This window comes from Cyprinodon tularosa, unplaced genomic scaffold, assembly GCF_016077235.1.
Source record: "Cyprinodon tularosa strain WSP-4 unplaced genomic scaffold, ASM1607723v1 ctg16, whole genome shotgun sequence".
Taxonomy (NCBI): Eukaryota; Metazoa; Chordata; class Actinopteri; order Cyprinodontiformes; family Cyprinodontidae; genus Cyprinodon; species Cyprinodon tularosa.
Genome location: NW_024038437.1, coordinates 525,238 through 546,832, shown reverse-complemented (window position 1 = coordinate 546,832; position 21,595 = coordinate 525,238). Strand labels below are relative to the sequence as shown.

At 37.5% G+C, this 21,595-nt stretch overlaps 3 protein-coding genes across 4 annotated transcripts; 1 reads left to right on the top strand and 2 right to left on the bottom strand.

The window, feature by feature from the left end:
- Positions 1 to 996: 996 nt before the first annotated feature.
- On the bottom strand, positions 997 to 8,379 carry kbtbd4 (kelch repeat and BTB (POZ) domain containing 4). The gene is made up of 5 exons (XM_038280400.1): positions 8,282 to 8,379; positions 5,846 to 6,316; positions 5,628 to 5,769; positions 5,282 to 5,388; positions 997 to 2,285 (listed from the first exon to the last, which is right to left on the bottom strand). The coding sequence occupies exons 2-5, from the start codon at positions 6,305 to 6,307 to the stop codon at positions 1,425 to 1,427; spliced, it is 1,572 nt and encodes a 523-aa protein (XP_038136328.1). The 5' UTR covers positions 6,308 to 6,316; positions 8,282 to 8,379; the 3' UTR covers positions 997 to 1,424.
- LOC119780378 (protein FAM180A) lies at positions 8,144 to 12,505 on the top strand. The gene is made up of 4 exons (XM_038280407.1): positions 8,144 to 8,214; positions 10,317 to 10,467; positions 10,605 to 10,678; positions 10,762 to 12,505. Exons 2-4 carry the CDS (start codon positions 10,413 to 10,415, stop codon positions 11,107 to 11,109), a joined length of 477 nt encoding a protein of 158 aa, XP_038136335.1. The 5' UTR covers positions 8,144 to 8,214; positions 10,317 to 10,412; the 3' UTR covers positions 11,110 to 12,505.
- Positions 11,199 to 21,190, bottom strand: ddb2 (damage-specific DNA binding protein 2). Of its 2 annotated transcripts, none has more exons than XM_038280402.1 (10): positions 20,896 to 21,190; positions 20,704 to 20,816; positions 19,381 to 19,572; positions 19,055 to 19,200; positions 17,007 to 17,106; positions 15,934 to 16,111; positions 13,747 to 13,892; positions 13,383 to 13,538; positions 13,252 to 13,297; positions 11,199 to 11,621 (listed from the first exon to the last, which is right to left on the bottom strand). In XM_038280402.1, the coding sequence occupies exons 1-10, from the start codon at positions 21,026 to 21,028 to the stop codon at positions 11,389 to 11,391; spliced, it is 1,443 nt and encodes a 480-aa protein (XP_038136330.1). In that variant the 5' UTR covers positions 21,029 to 21,190; the 3' UTR covers positions 11,199 to 11,388. The 2 variants fall into 2 exon arrangements, with proteins under 2 accessions (XP_038136330.1, XP_038136329.1); XM_038280401.1 differs by lacking the exon at positions 19,055 to 19,200 and adding an exon at positions 18,753 to 18,919.
- Between the last annotated feature and the right edge of the window lie 405 nt (positions 21,191 to 21,595).

Here is a 21,595-nt window from a genome sequence, read left to right as displayed (position 1 = left end):
AATATTGTGCACTTTGAGGACTTGATAGAGCATTCTATGGACATTTCTGTATTTTTTTTATTTATTTATGTAAGATAACTGCTTTGAGTGCACTTTTCTTTGAGCTAAAGGCATGTAGAGTCTATACAGAAACGATTAATCGATTACTAAATAGTTGACGATTATTTAACTAACTGATTAATCGCGATTATTCCGATTGTTTGAGCCCTATGTTTCAAATTTTTTTTTGCTCTACCTTGTGTCAAAGGGCAACCAGAACATTGCACAGCTTCCTTTCTAATATTTGTTGTCTTTGTGCAATTTTTTCTAGAGGTGAAATATGTTCAGTGTCCAATTCTCCCACCTGAGCTGTGGATTTCTACAGCTGCTCCAAAGTTAGCATAGACGGTTCTGTTTCCTCTCAGATAAATGGTTTTCCATTCTATGATGGTTATACAGTGCTTTATTAGATGTAACAATTTAACCAGCTTCTCAACAACCTGGCTTGACTTTGTTATCCTTTTCATTTAAACGTCTGCATTTTCTGCACAGTTGGACGTAGATTCGCACAAATGTGGCCTTTTTTTTATTAATTAGGTGACTTCTGGGAAAACTTGGTGACAATGGATTTTATTTAAGGTATCAGAATATAGAGGGGGTTGAAAGAAAATTAACACCTTCCTAGATTTGGATGCTAACTGTTTTTATCTAGTTAGCAGCTACTTTTGCTGAACAAGAATGAGTCTCAGAATGGTTAAAAAAACGTATTTAAAAGTTTTTTTTTAACAGAACTGAACTGTTTGATTAGGGAAGTTGTGTTTCAGATTAAATCCAAGCAAGGCTAAATAATCCCACTAATATGGCGTCTCTGTCTCTCGGATTAGAAAACCAAATTCTAGCACCATCTGTTGGTCTTTCACATAAATTCCCCAAAAAATTGCATGGATGATGAACGTTAAACAATAATACCTTTCTGGGTTGTGTTCTTTTTTTGCAAACAACACAAAGAGACGCAGGTTTACCAAGATGTTTTACCATTTATCGTAGCACATCAACTTGAACCAGAATTGCACACATAAAAAAGATGCAAAACTTGAAATCTTACAAAACATTCCCTGATAATATCTTTACAGACTTAACATGTGTGAATATTTAGCCATTTTTTTAGCAGCCTAATGTTTAGAATGCAGTGAGGAACTTTTACCGACCAGCACGTTCAAAGCAGTTCATGCATGATGTTATAAATGTTAAGCGCACAGGAAACAATGTTCATCTCTGGTCACAGTGTTTACTCAGCTAATTGATCCACAGCAACACTAGAACAGAAGCGACTGATGTTTAGATTTTCAATATGATGGAATGAAGTCACTCTGAGTCACACTCTGAGTCTGTTTTCTGATTTATTGCGATGACTACGGAACATAGAGTGGTAAATGTAGGGCAGCTTAGGCCAGCACAAACTGCCAGTTCGTTAGGAGGATCTTTATACCTCTGATAACTGAGACCACAGATGTGGCGGGGTTAAACTTTAACGTATTTGCGTCACCTTTCTTACATTTGTCTCTGAAGACGTATATGCAGCCGTTACAGCTCGCCACCTTCCACAGAGAAGGGATGCAGCTCCACACCTCTGGGAAGCGCAACCGTGTGAAGCTCTCCAGCAGAGGGTTGTAGCACACCAACGAGTCCCCTTCTCCAACGATGAAGATCACGTCCATGTGGACGGCGGCGTGCATGCAGCCTGCGAACGGCAGCATGTAGGGCTTGATCTGACACTTCTGGGAGGAGGTGTCAAAGCACTGAATGAGACGAGACGGCTTTGTGAAAAAGTCCATGTCGTTCTCCTCCCCTCCGAGCAGGTAAATGGTTCCTCCCAGGTTGACGCCAGCGGCGGCGGAAACGGCGGTGTCCAACTGGCTGGTCTCTGTCCACACGTTGTCCTTCACCGTGTAGTAAATGATGGCGTTGGACAGCGTGTCCTGCAGCGTCTTGCCTCCCAGGGAGTAGATGGCGTCTTCAGAGCTCACAGAAACCATAGTGTGGTGGAGGCGGTCTCTAGGCAACGGGGCACAGCGCTCCCAGTCCATGGTGTGCATGTTGCACTTCCACATGCGGCGGGGGATGGACCCCCCCACCACGTACAGGTCCCCACCATGTTTACAGGCGGCAGTGATCTGATGGCACAGGCTGTTCTGGCCGCTCACGCTGATGGCGTCGTCTTCGTCACAATGCAGCGACACCGCCAGGGAGTGAGTCCTGGTCTCCTCTTTACCGATCAGATAAATGTGGACGTTTTCCCCAATTTCCTAAGAAGGAACCACAGAGGTGTTAGGTTTTATTATTTATACATCATGTGGACTGTTAATTTGTTAGTCAGATTAGACAGAGCAGAAGGCCTTCCTTCACATTGTGGATATCACGGTGTGTACGGAGGTCATCTAATCAAGACAGCCTTCGTGTCTCTAAGAGTACACAGGATATGGGCACATCTTGGAGCCGGTCTGATAGGAGAGCTGCTGTATCTGTAACCCTGAGACAGAGAGGCAACCTGCATGGAGTTCAAGACATGGATGGCGTGTCAGTTTCTGATACGGACAGCTAAGCATCCACATGATGCAACACAGACTCAGAAGGTATAAGAAGCAGGTGATGACGTTGTTCAGGGCTCAAACTTTGCCGGACGCTTGCGGACGTGATTTTTGAGACCACAGCTGTGCATAGCTCGAAGCATTTTTCTCTGTCCTGTAACGACCTGATCTGGAATAAACTCTGTTACTTTTTTCTCCTGTTTTATAGTCCTTTTTTATATGGTTTTAACGAGTTTGAGTTAAGAGTAGTAAATAACTTGCTCCCAGGAAAAGAACCGGTGAGAAGGCCCCTGGGGCGCTACAGCCTTCCTTACAAGGGGACAAATCCTTCTCACTTTAACAGAGGTTTCAGTTACAGAAATACGCATGTAGAGAAATAAAGATCTTATTATCAACACTGTAAAAAATGTCAACATTAAAAGGTCCTGTTATATCTATTCACTTTAAAATCATATTTTTCTTCCTTTCCATGTTTCGTGTTTGAAGCTAAGCAATTTGAATAACTTTGATTTTTTTTTAGACACATGCACCTGTTAAATGTGAAGTTAAGTCTCCCTAAAGACGGTTACGCCTCGGAGCGTCGCTTCCGGTTAATTTCCTGGAAGCAAGTTACCTAGTATAATTATTCTTAAAGGTATACTATGCAACCGGTGTTGATTTTCCAGCGAGGCTCCCCCCAGAGGGCGAAAGTAAAAGTGCACTGTCGTAAATATGCTCAGCTGTTCTCCTGGTTTCTCCGTCAAGCCAGGCGCGGTTGTTTTGAGCTTAGCAGACACGCGAACGCAACGAATCACCATGTCTATTGCGGTAAGTGACTATTTTGTTCCAATTTTCGAGTTTGAAAATTTTGCATGTTTTCATACATTATTTGTTATGCATGTGCTTTCGCTGTTTTCTCGCTGGTTCCGCCATGATAACTGCACAAATATCGCCACTGCGCTAGCAACGAGCATTCCTTTCACTGGGGGCGTGTAGCAGTTCTCGCCGTAAAGCAAGACCGACTCTCGCGATGCACGAGACTTCTGAGCCTGTGGGTGTGGGACGAGGGCTCCTGCAATTACAAGTACGGTAATTCCCCTACAGACCACCAGGGCGGCTGAGAAAACCTTTGTTCGACCTGAAATGACTCATTTAATCATCCAAAACGTTATGGAACACATTAATTAGCTAAAAAATGTTGCATAGTATGCCTTTAACTAAAACTGGGTAAAACCGTATAAAAAGGACTATGAAAACAGGAGTAAAAGTTAACAGAGTTTATTCCAGTTCAGATCGTTACAGGACAAAGAAATTGCTTGGAGTCGGAAAGGCTGTTGGTTAAAAACACCAGCAAGCGTTGGCATCCGGCAAAATTTATTTTGTCATTTTGTATACACTAGTGTATACAAAAAGAAATTTTGTTTAAAGGTAGGGATGGACCGGTTTATGAAAACCGTCCGAACCGTTCGGTTCAACTGTCTCGGTTCGGTTCGCGTGTGTTGCGTTCCGCTCATGCTCCGCTCCTTTTTCTCATAGGCGAAGCGATTACACTCCAGAGCAGAAGGTGACGGTACTGCGACCAAAGCCAACCACCAGTAGTAAACAAGAAGAAGAAGAAGCGAAGCAGCATAGCAGGGTGTAGCAAAAAAAAAATCAGTTGTGGAGTTTTGTGTGGGTATGGCGAGTGGGAAAGAACAGGAGTTGGAAGACGCGCCAGCAGCACTTTATAGGTCTGCTGTATGGAACCACTTTGCATTTAGAGTGACCTACGATGACGGCGGAAAGAAAGTTGTGGATAAAAGTGCAACAGTGTGCAAGCATTGTGCAACACGTTTTGTTTATGCTAACAGCAACACGACCAACATGTCAGGCTAACAATCAACATATACCGAACCGAACCGTGGATTTTCTGAAGCGATCCACCCCTATTTAAAAGAGCTGTAGACAATTTCATTTTTTAAAGTGCAGCCTTGAAAAACAGTAATGACCAGGTCATCTCCTGCTTCTTATACCTCATGAGTCTGTGTGTTGCATCTGGTGGATGCTTCGCTGTTCATGTCAGAAACTGACACGCCATCCATGCCCTGACCTTTGTGGCTCTTTGCCTCTATGCCTCAGGATTACAGATAGCTCTATCAGGATGTATCCTTATCCTGTGTATTTTCTACCCTCATTAGATGGCCTCTGTTCACACAATGTGATCCACCATGTGAAGCAAGGCCATCTACTCCATCTAATCTGGCTAACAGATTAACAATACACATGATTAATAAGAAAATAAAAAAATAAAACCAAGTTTAAAGAGAGGTTATTTACTTTATGCAAAACGATTTGGCTAGATAAGAACCCAGAGACCAGCTAAGGATCAACATCATCTGATTTCCTCCATTCAGTGATCACCCAATGCTGCAAAAAAATCTAGATTCTTTCCTCATGAAAATCGTGAAAAAACCATGACAATAACCACATTATTTAGCAAAAAATATATTTTACTCTTAGACTAGCAAAAATTAAGTGAATGTTGAGAAGAGGCTTCATGTATAAACAGGAATAATTTTATATTATTTTCTGCTGTGTTCAAATTAGCTCAATTATGGAACCTGTAAGCTACTTTTTTTCTTGCTTATTCAATGTTTAACACATAAAATGTTGATTTTACTACTAGTATTGGATCAAGACCTGGAAGAAAACTGAGAATCAAAGCTGCTCAATAAAAACTGATCTTTAAATTTTACCTTCAGATTCTCCTGGAGGAGGCAGGAGAACTCCTCCCTCTCAACCTTGTTATGGTTTATCCAAGACTCGATGGCCGTCGTTGGGTTCTGGGAGCTGGGAACTCCATCTAAACAAAAAAAACAACAAAAAGGCATTTGAAACTATATTAATATACCCATTTCACATTTGTATTTTTTAAAATCACATGTCAGGATCAAAGGAAGTTTGCAAAACATCCATTTCCTCTGAAGAAATAGTGACAGAGGTACATAAATTTGGACCTAAAGGATTTCTGTAAAGGTTCTTACATAGAGAGAAAAAGTAAACAGAAAAATATTTTATAGATTGACCATCTGGACTATATACCCTTGATGATGTCCAGTAGCAGACAGAGGGGCAGATTGAGATATTCTTCGGTCTGATGCAGCTGAGCCAGGTGGATTTTAGCGCACTGCTTGGCTGCTGTATACAGCTCCTGATCACTGTGTCTGTCTGCGAGCCACATCACCTAAAACCAAAACAAAAGATTCAGCATAAATAGTAAAACGGAGTAACATTTTATACTTAAAAAAACGAGAAATTACCTGCAAACAGTTCTTGACCTCCACCGTCCGCGAGAGGAAGCGCGAGCATTCCTCAAACAGAGCTGTCAGCTGGTACATGTCGGCCATCTCATAGGTGTCCTGCAGCTCCTCCACCCGCAGCTTAATGGTGCCGTGGTAGATGTAGTCGATCAGCAGCTGGAAGACGGAGGCGCTCACGTCCTTCAGCTCGATGGAGCGGTTGTGGGACTCTTTGAGGTTGGAGGTGAACATGGAGCGGAAGAAGCTGCTTTGCGCTGACAGAACCAGCCTGTGCAGGTGAAACTCCCTGTCGTCCACGGTGATGGTGACATCTGCGAACAGGCCGTCCTCCAGGCACAGGCTCATGATGCTCTTCACCACGCGGCTGGAGTGTGAGCGGTCAGTGAAGGTGTATCCTAGGAAGTAATTCTCCTCTCCCACAGAGCCACCGACGCTGACTCCGCCCTCCTCAATGGACTCCATATTTGATGCCTGTCACCATAAAAAATATAGAATATTTACACTTTAGACATTCAGTTACTAAGGAAAGGCCCCTCACTGTTCTCTAATCAACTCTGGATTAGACAATATTTAATTCTCATTAATGGTTGCTTTATGTCAGCTGTAAATTTCAGCTTTTTTCTTGTACATAATGAAGAATACATTAGAATTAATGTGATGCCAGACTGACATTAAACAAACAACTCATCAATAAAGAGCCTGTGAACTGATCCTCCTGTTGCTCCAATGGTGGTTTAGAAACACATTTTGAAGCAGGATAAAAACACAGAATAAAACAGAAAGATTTAAAAAAAAGTTTCTAAAAAAAAAATTTGTTTCATGATGACCTGTTGGAGCATGGCAAAATTAATAATCATAGTTATTTATTTTATATAGATTTTGTGGTTTTATAGGTTTCCAGATTTGACTTTTTCCCCAGAATCAAAGTTTGTTGTTTTGTCCATTTTTGTCATAAACTGAAACAAAGATTTGAGAATGAACGAGAAATATGAATGATAGTTGAAGTTGATTTAAAAAGACTTAGGATGGCTTTCAGTGGTTTTGTAGAAAGTGTTAATATTGTGCATTGCATGCTGTTGTATTGATGAAACTAAAGCATAAAAACACACTGAACAGTAATTAGTCCATAATTTAATTTAATTTTTTTACTTATTAGTCTTTGCATTAGCACTTCCTGTAGAAGACGAACCAAATTTTATAACAAATATTTAGGTTCTTCTTGTTGTTATATGAGTATGTGTTTCAGAGGGAGGAGTGTTGGTAATTTGGTATTTCATTTTTGACTGTGTCACTCAAAAGGGTAAGGAAATCCCAAATGTTCGTACAATCCTGAAATCAGCCAATAACAGTTTTAATATCGGCCCAAATCTCCATATTGATGTACCCCTACTAACAGTGAGCGGCTCAACATCCGCTTAAATAACAAAAATCATGCATACACATTAGATCTGTTAACAGAGCAGAAAGTATTTAGCCGATCAAAACAGTTTCCCTTTTTTTTTTCCTCAAGTAGAAGGTACTCCTATGGAGTACTTACTAAAAATGAACCAAAAAGTCGTTCTATACCAAACATAATTAGAAATTCATCAACAAACTGATCCAACAGGACTTAAATGTTCCTTTTTGATTATCTGAAAATTGAAACCCTTCAGAACATATTTTGCTTGATCGAATTCAACCATGGGCTAGGACGCTAGAAAGGTTGATTCTCTCTTCCTGTTGTGTGCTGACATGTTTGAGCGGAGGATGTGGGTTTCATTTTAACTTATAATACTAGGCAAAAGGGTATTTACTAGGTTTATGCAGCAGAGCCAGGCTTGGTGTGAGCCACCTCCAGCAGAACCAGGCTCCACTGACCCTGGTTCTGCTGGAGGTTTGTTCCCGTTAAGAAGGGAGTTTTTCTCTCCACTGTCACTACAAGCATGCTTGGTGAGAGAGATTGCTGAAAGTCAATGAGTCCATGCAATCAGCTGGTTTTCTTTAGATGGAAAACTAAAAACCAATCTGAATGTATGATCTGGTTGAATTGTCTCTGTATAGTGCCATGAGATGACTTGTGTCAATTGGAGCTAAATAAATAATATATTTATTATCCTAATGACCTATTTTGAATAATAAATAGCATATTACTTATCAACAGATACATCAGTGTTAAAATAAGCAGTCTGTGTTCAGTAAACTGATACGCTTTTAACAATAGCTTTAATAGATCGGTTAGTCTATGTGTGCCTAATAAATGCTCTCTGAAGTTCCACTGAGAACTGAATGCAGCAAGAAGTGAGAACGGATGCTGATCGGCTAAGCTAATGCTACTGCTAGCTGTATAGGCTGCGACAAGACAGAGCCGCCTGTTTGTTCTTCTGCTAAAGGTTCAACCCAAATATTCCAAAGAAAACTTATATAAACAAACATTGATTAATCGTAGAGATACGCTACCTTTATTTGCACGGCTGTGCCATTCAGAGGCAGTTAAACTGTTAATCGGAAGTAAACAGAATTTTAGTTGTTTAAACTCAAAATGCTTACTGCCCCCCTGTGGCACATTTCTGCTACTGCAGTTTTTATTTATTTATTTAATCCAGCAACAAAAAATATGCTCAGCTAATAGGATTTTTGCAAGAAAGTTGTGATTACAACAAAACAACAACAAAAAAAAAAATCAGTTTATAGATTTATGAATAATTAAACGTGATCTAGAATGGTTAGATGGTAAAATTTAAATATAGTTAAGGTTTTTAATCCGGGCAGCAAATGCAACCAGTATGTACAGACAGCAGTGAATAGGATAAAAAATTTATTAAACAAACATTGATATATATGAATCAATCTTGCTTGAAACTTAATGTTAATAAAACTGTTTAAATGTACTTTTCTAAATCCAACAATGCAAATCAGGTCGAAGATATTCATGTGACAGGGGAAAAAATTAAAGTTGTGTCAGAATTCAAATACCCAGGCATCCTAATAGACTCTTAACTTACTTTTAAATACCACTTCAAAAAAGTGTGCAATAGAGTCAAATTCAATATTACAAATTTTTGTTTCATAAGATCAAACTTGTCACTATATATATATATACAAATATATATTTAATATATACATACATATATATTTATATACACATAGTTTAAATATTTTATTCTATTTTATGAACCTAAAATCAATAGTCCTGCATACATTTATTCTGTATTCTAAATCAATTTTGAGGAGTTATAGCTGTTTTTATTTCTTTTTATATTTGTATTTTTCATTGTAGAATGCTTACTGTTGTGTTTTTTTTTTTTAGGTAGACAATTTTAAGATCTGTCCAGGGACAACAGATGAAAAATAGCCTTTTGCAGGAATGCTTGTAATGTACACTATCCCTGTCAAATAAATAAATAAATCAATTTTAAATCAATTTTTAAATATTTAAGTAATGTATTGAGTATTACAGAAATTAGATCAAGTTTAAGAGTATCCAAACATTCATTTAACCATTTCAGTATTCCCTTTGGCTAAATATTTCTTATAATAATAAAATAAATAATATTTTAACTAGAATTACTGCTAGATCCTGTATAACAGTTAGGACTATTGTGTACAGATGAAGCTTCTCCATGCGTCCCAAACACAACTATGAGATCATAAAAATAAATTTTAAAAAAGAATAAAATCTTTCCAACAAACAGATAAAACAATAATAATAGTATTATCTATTTACTAACATATAACAAATGATAGATAATATGTATTCATAGCTCTTTATTTTTATGCATTTTTCCAAAATATAATATGAACTGTAATATAATGTATGGTATTATATGCTACATGCCAATTCAAAGTAGAATATGAATGTGAAATGGGAGAAATATCATAAATGCTTTTCACATTTGCATAAAATGTAAATTATACATATATTTCTGTCCAGAGTAAACAACCTGTTCACAGTCTGGATCCAAATTTCTGTCTTAAAGCAGCAGCTTTGTGAAAGATAATAGCATGATACTGCTAAACATGTAGAATGACTACAGTGAAGGGATGGTCAAACTGAGGGCTCCTATTCAAAGTAATCTTCCCACTCATATTTTCTTTTGAACTTTTTATCAAACTATTATTAATTCTGGGATTTCTTTCTCACTCTATTTTCCATAGGATGTGTGTTTTTTAACCTAAGATAGACAACAAAAATTCAGATTTTCCTTGCCTTGCTGTAATTGGTATTCAAATACAATATTTAATTTAGTTAAGTTCTTCTATTTCATCTATTTTAGACAGATGACACCTTTTGTTGCATAAAAATAGATGTGATATTAAGTCCAAATTTTTGTCTCTGAGATGAATTTGTTTTACCTTTTTTTGCAATTGGTCATGGAAATATATTTCCCTGTGTGAGTCCTGCAAGGAAAAAAAATTATAAATTACAAAAACATCCACAGTAAAGACTCTGCAGCAGAGGCCATTCGCTCCTTTTTCTCTTTTTTTCCCCAAGCTGGAAAAATTTCTGGTATTCGGTAAACTATTCCTCCTTCCAAGTGCGCAGAAGCAGGATGTTGATTTCCCTCTTTTTGATCGAAACTACAGAAGCATGAGCACAAAACTAAAACTTATTCTTTGGCTTTGGCTATATCAAGTGCTTCATGGTAAGTAAAAAATAAACACTCTGGTAGTTTAAATGCTGTGATATTAAGGCAGTTCATAGATTGAAGTTGCTTTCAGGAAATCAGCTTAGTTTTCTGCAGTGAATTCTTTGAAATGAATAAAAGTTTATCCTTTTCAGATGTGGCAGGAGGCTCAGGTCCAGATCCTGCAACAGATGCATCGTCTCTCTCTGATGCAAACTTGATGTTTGAGGTAACTTTATTTCTGACTTATTTCTCCATGGTTACATTATTCATGCCATTTCCCTCCATGGACAAAACGTCTTCTGTATCCAGTTTTTGCTGAGTGGAGTGGAGATAAACCAGGACAATAACGTTTTCCTGCTGGATGAGGAACTGGCATCGATGAGGAAAGGGAGGGAGTTCCTGTCTCGGATCAACGATGACATTCCGTTAAGTCCAAGAACAATGCAAGCCATGGTTCAGACAATGAAGATTGATCAGAAGACGACTCTAAATGTGGATAAGTTTGAGAGGCTTGTTCTGTGCATGGTTTACTCTGCACTGCAGGCCAGAGTCCAGCCAAGCCAAGAGGAGCGACAGGCCTGGAGTGGAGTTCTCCTCCAGCTAGCAAACATCACCACCCACGAGTTACGAGGAAGTTTTCTCTATAATTATTCATAGAGAAACCATAAAAGGTGTGCGCTTTGAAGGCTTGAATCTTTGAATGTTGCATGCAATGATTTTTCCCCCCAAAGAAATAACCAACAATGTATGATATATTGCAGAATACATTTATTGTTTTACAGTAGAAAAAAGTGCTAGGAAATGTTTTGTAAATAGAAAATGGTCATATAAAAAAACTAACAAACATTTTTTAAACATTTGAACAATCTTTAACCATAGAAACATAAACTGTAACATATTAATGTACAAAACAAGCTGTTCTGGCTCTCTGAGGGTTTACTTCTTTCTCATCCGCCCAGTTTTGGTTTTGGTTTCCGTTTCTTCCAGAGAAGCAAGCTTTTTCTTCAGCTTGGTGTCCCCAGCTTTACCCCTCCGCTCTCTGCTGGAGCGCTGCTGCTGACTCCTCCGCTGACCTCTTAACCCCTCCTCTGAAGCTGAGCTTTCCTCAAGATGTTTGTGTCGGCCACTGATCAACGACTCGTCACTGTCCCAGATCAGAAGTGTTAAACCTGAGAGCAAACATTTCATTGTTGAAGAAAGTATTCAACCATTTAACCTATTTGATGTGTATTAATTCTACGCTATACAAGCTAGAACTATTTTCCACCTTTATTATTAATGCATCATAACAAACAGCCTCCAGAAGCCACCTAAGTAGAGCATTAATTGGCCAAGCAGCAGAGATATGCAAACTCTGGAGGACCTGCATAGATCCACGGCTGTTAGAAAAACCTGTCAGACAATATCAGTTCTTCCCTCACTGCAAAAACAATCTAAAATGAGTAAAAAATGTCTTAAAATAAGTATATTTACCCTTCATTTAGAAGGTAAATAAGATGATTTACCCTTGCAATAAGATAATTGGATATTTGGCAAAGTGTCTCACTTATCTACTCAATTCACAAAAATATTGACATATTTAAAGAAAAATCTTTCTTACCTAGATAAAAATTTTGTAGTGTATACAATCTGTTTTTTTTTTCAAAGTGGTAAAAAGAAAGTCATTAAAAGATCCATTTTCAGTTAGCCATCAGCAGGAATAGTAACTTCCCATCATTCTGATCAAGCTAGTGGTGTTGGCAGCATCATGATGTAGGGATACCCTCATCAGTTGGGACGGGGAGAAGATTAGACTAAATAGAAAGATGGATGGAGCTAAATAAAAGACAATGTCAGAAGGAAATCTGACAGCTTGAGGCTGGGGAAGAGGTTCACCGTCCAACAGGAGCACAAGCTAAAAGACTGACCGAGCTACGATGGAATGATTTAGGCTACGTTCACACTGCAGGTGTAAATGCTCAATTCCAGATTTTTTGTGAAATCGGATTTTTTTTGCGTTTCTGTTCACATTTCCAAATATATGTGACTTGTATGTGATCTCCTGTGTGAACTACATTCATACAGCTTAAGTGTCCCACATGTGCAGTAGAGGACGCAATGATGTCACAAACAAGCGTACTCTGTGTTTACGGAAGTTAACATGGATGGTAGCAGTGGAGCGCATCTAGCGATCTTTCCCAACCTTAAAAACTCAATCTTTTCAAGATGGTTTAAAAAAAAAAAAAGACTGCTCTTGGCATTATCGTCCACAATGGTGGTTGTTTTTCTTTGTTAAGTATTAATGAAGTTTAGGTTGGATGAATGCGACCTGGCATTTGAAAAGATTATATCCGTATTGGATTTAGGACCACAGAGCCAAGTGGCTTGGGTCGCATTCATAAAAAAACAAAAATCAGATGTGTGTTGTTCAGACTGCCATGAAAAGCTCAGATACTGTCAGTCGCATATGGACAAAAAAACAATGGGATTTGGGTCACTTCAGGCTGCTGTGTGAACGTAGCCTGAAATTAAATAATAAAAGTTGGAATGGCCTAGTCAAAGTCCAGACCCAAATATAAAACTGTCATCTTATTCTGTGGAGAAGAGTAAGCTAAAAATTAAAGCTACTACTGTAGCTTCTACTTTCCCAAATACTGCTTTGTGTTTGTGTATTACAGGAAAAACTCCCATTATAAAAAAACAAATTTGTTTTAATTATAACCGGGAGAAAAGTTAAAAGATTATAAAAATGTTCACAGTTCACTAACTGATGTGATTCAGCTCCACCAAGTGAACCAATGAACGGCTTAAACAGCTCACCCATTCCAGAGCCGATGACATCACCCATGGGACTGAACTTGTTGACCTGTAAAAACAGAGAGCCTAACTTTAATAGGTGCAATATTTTGAGTTTGTTTTGATCTGCTTATAGTTCAGTGAAAAACATTTACAGATTTGATCCCTGCAGCGGTGGAATCATACATCTGAAACACCAGCTCCCCGCTGTTAGCATCAAAGATGTCGATGGTCCTCTGGTCTCCGGCACAGATGCGGTCATCAGGATAGCGCCCCGCAACGATGAGGTCATAAAGGGGATGCCATGTAGCCTACAGAACGATTAAAGCAATATTTTGTTAACAAAGACAGACTCCACCCCCCCCCCAAAAAAATTTAAAAATGGCCTCCATCTTACAACATCAATGGTTCTGAAAAATCTTAACATTTTTAATAAATAAAAACATAAAATTTAAATATAATTGTTAAAGATGTACAAATAATATCCTGCTATCATCCCCATGAAAACAACCAACAAACCTTAATGGGTGTAAGGTGCTGAAACTGTCTGTGCGGATGCTGGATGATGTGCTGAGGCTTTGACCAGTCAGACGACGAGTAAACGCGGACCTGGTCGTACTGATCTGTGGTCAGCAGTTTGGAGCAGTCCAAAGGGTTGAAATAAGCTGCAGAGACCCATAATAGAGACACAAAGAGCTGTGTTAGCTTTTGATCACATAAAAAACTAACATCCACCTTTTCTAACCATCTGCTTTAATCTAATATATTAAATCTGTGCTGCAGAGATGATTGAATTATTCTCAGAGCCCTCTATTGTTAAAGGGATTTTTCCAAGGTCTTTAAGGTTATTTGCTGCAAAGGAGGATGAAAAAAACAAACATTTAACTGCACTGCTACAACCTATTTTACAGCTTAATATTTGTGGTGACCAGCTTTGGGTTTCTGAAAAGGAGGAAACTTTTTTTTTCCTGCTGGGCTTCCAAGGCTGGGCGTAACTTTGTGATGAAAGTTGGTGGGGACAGTTGGGTGGTGGCTCATGGACCTACAGCTACAATATCATAATGTTAACTTTTCCAAAAATGAGCTCAAACATGTTTATTGAATGCTTTCCTATTTTTGAAAGCACAAGGCCACAACACACCAATATTTATATTTACAGATTTTAAAGAGATGCCTTTTAGTGCATTACAAATATAGGGCCGAAAAACACCAATGCATGAAAAAAAATAATTAATAAGAGCCGATTCCAATGGCAAAATTGATATATCATGCATCCCCAGAAGTACAATTTCAATTCCATCCAGAAATAATATGGTTATGCTGCATTTTAAATATAGCATAGCATTTATTTTTGTTATCTTTCTGGTAAACTTGGAGATATATGTCATTGCATATCCCAGTAAATCTGTTTCACCTTTAAATCTGCAGCTCTCCCTACTTCTCTTTCTGCTCTGTTTTAAAATAGATTTATGAACCTCTTTACTAATATGATGACAGAAACAAAATTTCAAGATATGTAGAAGCTCTGCAGTCTGATTCTGTCTGTATAATAAGAACACATAAATTTTAACCTATAACTGGGAGTCATGGTCCTCTGAGAAGCAAAGATTCTTTTTAAATAGTAAAGAAGAAAGACCTATGTTTTTCTCAAGCTTCTTGTGTTATAATACTTGTTTAAACTTACAATCTGTTGCCATTTTTAGCTGAAAAAGCTTCGTATGTCTAACAAACTGATTTTTCGGTGGCATCTCTAATTATTTTAACCAACCCGTATTCTAAATTTTATTTAAACATCAAAGTAGCTGCTGGTGAATATTCACTAAGCACTGCTGTGTGTCTCTCCTCCAACCACGTAGCGACTCTCTAAGCAGTAAAATGCAACTGCAAATCAGATGTCTCAAAGCCACAGATCCAACCTCTGTTACCTCCACTGGCTCCCTGCCCCTGTCCGCCGAGGTTCCAGCCCAGCGGCAGAACCTCGGCAGTTCAAATGCCCGGTGTGTTTCGCCTACATGCTGCACTGTAGTCGACCAAAATCCAGGACACTTTTTAAATTCCCCTCCGGACATTTTTTGTAGGTATGAAAAGTTGGACATGTCCGGGAAAAAAAAGAGGACGTCTGGTCACCCTACCTAAATATAAACTGGGAAAAACATTTCCTATCATAGCTCAGTTTGGATTCCCAGTTAGCTAAATGAGAATAGAATAATGACAGATCATTCGTTCTGAGCTCTGCTGTTCTCCGACAGTGAAAACAAAAACATTCTAGAGGTATTTGGGTGCTTTTGCTAAACCCATCTCTAACATGTGCAGAAATTTAACTTGGTTGTTTCAATTTTTAAGAATGATTTAAACATATGAAAAATAGAACAGTTGCCAGACTACTTGTTGAAGGTTTTTCTGTTAGTAAAAAATGTTATCAGTTTGAAACTTTGGGTGTGGAACTTTGTTCCCTGTGTTTTTCCTTATTTTATCTTAAGCATGTGTGTAAAATAAAATATCTTACTGCAGCAAATCTACTCAATAGTGTGAGTTTTTTCCAATAGGGTTTACTTTTAGAGTTATTTTCTCACCCTTTGACTTGTCTGTACTGAAAGTATTTTTGCAAGCTGTGAATTTATTTTTCTCAGGTACAGAGTATAACAATGAGGAAGGTTCCCACCTTAACATGAGGAAAGAAAGGTTAACTAAAGAAGGACTTCCTACCTGAATTAACGGCTTTCTCGTGAGGCATTTTGTGGAGGAAGCTCGTCTTGTCCTTGATGTTCCTCAGATCCCAAAGTTTAACCGTGTGATCAACTGATGCCGTCACCAGCAGCCAGTCGCATCGAGTGTTAAACTCTGCGTGCGTCACTTTGGCTTTGTGCAACTTATTGCTGAAAATCTAAAAATAAGCAGATCAAAGGGCAAAAACATTTACACTTTTTTTTCTACCATCTTAAATATAAAACTATGTTTTACAGCAGTTTACAGCCCTGTTTTATGTCGATTAGACATATGATTTTCAAATCTATTTTAATTACTTTTTAGTATTCATTTGCTAGCTTAATTTAGTTCTTATATATGAATCATATACATATATATATATGAACATGCTTAGTATCAGTATAGTTTGTTGTAATTTCAGCTATAGTTTGTCTTATGTACTAATGCTAAACCAGGGTAAGGAAGACAAAATAATTAGAAAAAAATGAAATAAAATAAAAGTAATAAAATGAGAGACAGCTGCAGCAAGACCTCATATTAACACATTATAATAAAACACAAACTAAGCATTATTAATTTTGTAAACGCTTTTTACAGTTTCTGTTATTTTACGTTAATTTTTTCGAAGATCTAGTTTTTATCTTTTTTTTTTAATTTTAGTTGACAATAAACGATACAGATGCAGTGCTAATTAATGTTAGCAATGGTTATGGTTAGTAGCTGGATAAAATTTTTAGATATCTTCTCAGCTTCAAGCCTTTAAGGAAGCTTACAGTTGCAACCAAAATTAGTCATAATCTGGTTGGATTTACACTTAAAGTCAATTTGAAATATATAAACAGCATGTTTTATCTTAGTGGATGTAATAACCTTAATTTCAATAGATTTCTTGCTTCCTTCTGAGAGTGAACAATATTGTTAATTTAGTCTCTTGCAACTCCATCTTAAATTCTTTAAGAAAATATAAAAATTATAAGATTTTTCTACATTAAGACTGGTTATAAGGAGTTAAAAGATAAACAAACAAACAAACAAACAAAAAAAAAACAACGTTTGACTCCTAATTGAAGCACCTTTTGGCCGTCCAGACCCAGGAGTGTGAGCTCGCCAACGTTGTCTCCGGTCACAAGCATCTGTCGACTCACAGACACATCCACACAACAGTACCAAAAGCTGGAAAAAAGAAACAAAAAAAAAAATCAATTTAGAGGGTATAAGAAACGATAAACAATATATTCTAAGGGGTGGAAATATTACAGCCATTTTAAAAGCTATAACATTTAAAAAGTCTAAACCTTTGTGTGACATATAATCTCTCAACATCTATATAATTTAGTGCTAAATGTAAAATCATATGAAACAAAGGAGCAGGTTTCCTTTCAATCTTTGATTTGACTCTTGTACTTTTTTACACATTTTGTTACATTATACGACGAAGAATTAGGGCCAGCATAGAGATTTATTTTTTATTATTCCATGAACAAAGTTGTAAAATTACGAGAATAAGTTGCAATATTATGAGAATGATACAACATCGTCATCATACAACAACCCGTTTCAGAAAGAAAGCTTTGAGCTCCGATCAGCATATGATGGCCGACCAGCATCACTAAAAAGCAACCCGAGTCCACTTTGACATTCTGCCCAATTTGATATTCTTATTTGTCAAACTAGAGCCAAAATATAACTTCACATAATGCTCAACATTCCTCATTTTAGGGAAAAAAATGCTTCTTATATGAGTTGTCATAAAATACAACTTGTTTATCGCAATTTTGCGATTTTATTCTCGTAATTTCATGACTTTATTCTCGTAATTTCATGACTTTATTCTTGCAATTTTGCAACTTTATTCTCACAATTTTTCAACTTTATTCTCGTAATTTTACAACTTTATTCTCGTAATTTTACAACTTTATTCTCGTAATTTTACAACTTTATTCTCGTAATTTTTCAACTTTATATTTGCAATTTTGCGACTTTATTCACGCAATTTTGCGACTTTATTCTCGCAATTTTACGTCTTTATTCTCGTAATTTTTCAACTTTATTCTTGTAATCGTAATTTCTCTATTTTATTCTCGCAATATTTCAACTTTATTCTCATAATTTTACAACTTTATTCTCGTAATTTTGCATACTTTATTCTCGCAATTTTGCGTACTTTATTCTCGCAATTTTGCATACTTTATTCTCGCAATTTTGCATACTTTATTCTCGCAATTTTGCATACTTTATTCTCGCAATTTTGCGACTTTATTCTCGCAATTTTACGACTTTATTCTCGTAATTTTTCAACTTTATTCTTGTAATCGTAATTTTTCTATTTTATTCTCGTAATTTTACAACTTTATTCTCGTAATTTTTCGACTTTATTCTCGTAATTTTTCAATTTTATTCTCGTAATTTTGCGACTTTATTCTCGTAATTTTAAGACTTTATTCTCGTAATTTTAAGACTTTATTCTCGAAATAGAAGAAAATATAATCTCTAGCCTGACCCTAACACTCCGTTGTAACATTGCAACCACAAATTTCAATGTATTTCATTGAGATCGAACAGATGTAGAAAAAGTTAAAGGAAAGGGAAAATTAAAAAGGTATATTTTGCATTTTGTTTGCAAAAACATAAAAAGAAAAGAAGTTTTATTTTTCTCTTTTACATTATTACGTTATTTTGCCGCCCGTCCTTCCCTGTGATACAGAGATGTGTGGTTGTATTGTGACAAAACAAACGGTTTACAGCTAATATATTTGTAAGGTGTTCTGACTGCAATGTTTCATAATGTCAAGCATCAGCCTTCTTTCCAGTTTTCTCACCAAACAGAGTGGTGATCATGACCGCAGTCTTGAGTTCTGGACAGTAGGGTGGGAGCGTTGCCCTCTAAGCTGTGCAGGGTCAGCGTCCCCTCCCCTGAAGCTGCATAAACTTTGGAGAAGTCTGTGGGGCAAAACTTCATCCCTCCAATGAAGTCTCCTGCTCCGTTCTGCACACATTAATACAAATGCAAGCTTTTAACCCGTTTGCGATTACACTAAAATCAGTAGGGGCCAGCTGATAAGAGGACTGATGCTAGACTGAGAGACAACCCCTAATGGAGAAAGAGGACTCTTAGTCTTACTGCAGGTCTTCTTTACTGGCAAACACTTTAAGGGTTGTTCCACTGAAATCTCGAAGAGCTGTGGTACCTCCCATAGACGAGGTGAACAGCTGACTGGGATTTAACAGGTTAAACTTCATGTCTGTAACTGAGTCTCCAGGCCCCATCTAAGCAGAGAATTAACAAAAGGTTGTCGACATGCACATCTATAATCCACACATCTTACTAATAAAAACAAGTGACTTTCTTTAAACTCAAAATGAGCTCTGATTTTTTTTTACAAAGATCAGCAGGACCCCTTTTTCTGTTAAATACCAAGATGAAACCGATCAGATGCAACAACTCACCCCTTGAATAAAGCTTTTCTTTTCCGACTTCTCAAAGTCCCAGAGAAAAATGTCCCCACCTTTAGAGGCTGCAGCCACAGTGGTGGGGTGAGTGGGGTGCCACTCCAAACAAGTGATTCTTCGGTCAAAGGGGCTGCTGGCACCGTGGAAATGATAGGATGACAGAGATCGAACGAAGGGCACCTGCAGACACTGAGTGCGACACAGACAGGATTTTTTTTGGTTGAACAAAACAATTCAAGCAACATCTAAACACGTCTATAACTACAGCTCCTCTCACAGCTGTATTAATCATCTCTGTTGGAAATAATTTGGCATAATTAGACTTTCAGTGTCTTGTTTTTAAAGTTTTAAATGCACTTTCTCCTCCTTTAACAGATTTTATAAGCAAAAAAAAAACAACAAAAAAACCCCAGGAGACTGTAATGTTCAGCGGCTTAGGACCGAATTTGGCCAAATAGTTGCATCCATCAGAGCAGCGCAGTCATAGAACACACTGCCAGCTCATGTTAGGGGCTGTGCAACCTACATAACGTTATATTCTCTCCTTGAAACATTGGTTGAAAACTAACCAGAAATGTCTTCACAGGTGAATTTATCGGTTTCTTTTGGCCTGTTAACCTTATTTAAAACTATCACACACTGTAATGACTAAAATGCTACTAAGACTAATAATAGTTTTCATCCTGAAGACTACAACTTAATCTAAGATGGCTGTCAAAAACAACACTGGATGGAGGTGGAATCAAGAAATATTATTTTAATTATGAAACAAAAACACATTGCAGAGACTCCCAGCTTTGAAAGCGCACCTTCAATATAAAACCCCCATACAAGCAAAAAAACAACCCAAAAAAAAAACAAAAAAAACCCCCAAAAGAATATACACATAAAGGTAGCATGTCATGCATACATAAAGTGCAGCTAGTCCAGTCTATGAACTGGGCTGATGGATTTTCTTGGGTTGTGACTCCAATGTTGAAGACCTGTTTAAACCACCTTTCAAATGCACCTTTAAAATCTAAGCTTGGAGAATTGAAGCTGTGATGGTGAAGGATCCAACCTGGTATAAGCAGGGTGGATTTAATTGAATGACTGGTGAGAGCAGTTAAATAACGTCTTTTTTTTAATTACATGCTTAAAGTAATAAAGGGAAGGACAGATTTGATTGTATAGGAAATGCATTGTTAAAGCTGGAAATGTGTAACCACGCCCACAAAATGTGGTCTTCACCTTGAGTTAATAACTATTCATCCCCCCCATCATTTACCACTAATACTGCACTACTTGATCATGGGCTAAGCATGCACACAGAATGGTTACCTGTCTCATTTGAGAGTGCAGACTCTGGCCCAGAGTGCTCCTATAGATATAGTGCAGGATGTTCCCATTGCTTTTTTTCCTCTGAACTCCTGTAGAGCTGTCAGGTGGAGCTCCTGCAAAACCAAGTAATCCAATCAACAACCAAAACTATTTTGACACACAGCTACACATGATCAAATCAATTCACCTCACCTGCTGTGGAGGTTTCGCCATTAATCTTGTCTCGCAGTTTTTTAGTCAGTGATACAGCGGGCTCCTCAGCAGCTTTTCTCTTCACTTTACTTTTCGATTCATTTGCTTGTGACTTGGTGGGCTTGCTTTTCATTTCTCAGCTTGTTAATCGATAACGCAACTCGGCAGAAATCAATTCACCCTGATGTTTAAGGTTCTAACCTGTCCCTTACCTGTAATGGAGAGCTGGACTGCCTGCATGGACACAGGATTCTGTTTGCATAACGCTGCGAAACACGTGACCTCTCCATGGCTGCATGCTTGTGTTTTGTAACTACCGTGCTATACATACGGGGCACGACAGGGGGCGCTGTTTTTCAAACTAAACATAGGACGCCATTTTTTTTTTTTTAATTGAACACAAGATATTAATTTACATTTTAAAGTAGAAATCTTCACTCTTCTTTCTTACAAAAAATTAAAAAGAGAAAATAACAGTTATATACAGGAGATCAACTTATACGGAAAAGGATTAGGGCCACTGAAAAAAAAGTTAACTGATTTGTAAATTTTATGAGATTAAAGTCAGAATTCTGAGAAAAAAGTCAGAATTCTGACTTTTTTTCCCAAAGAAAACTGAAATACACTTTAAAAATCAGTTAACTTTTTTTTCCCTGTAGCCCTAATCCTCTTCCATAAATTTAAATAGTGCAAGGCAACA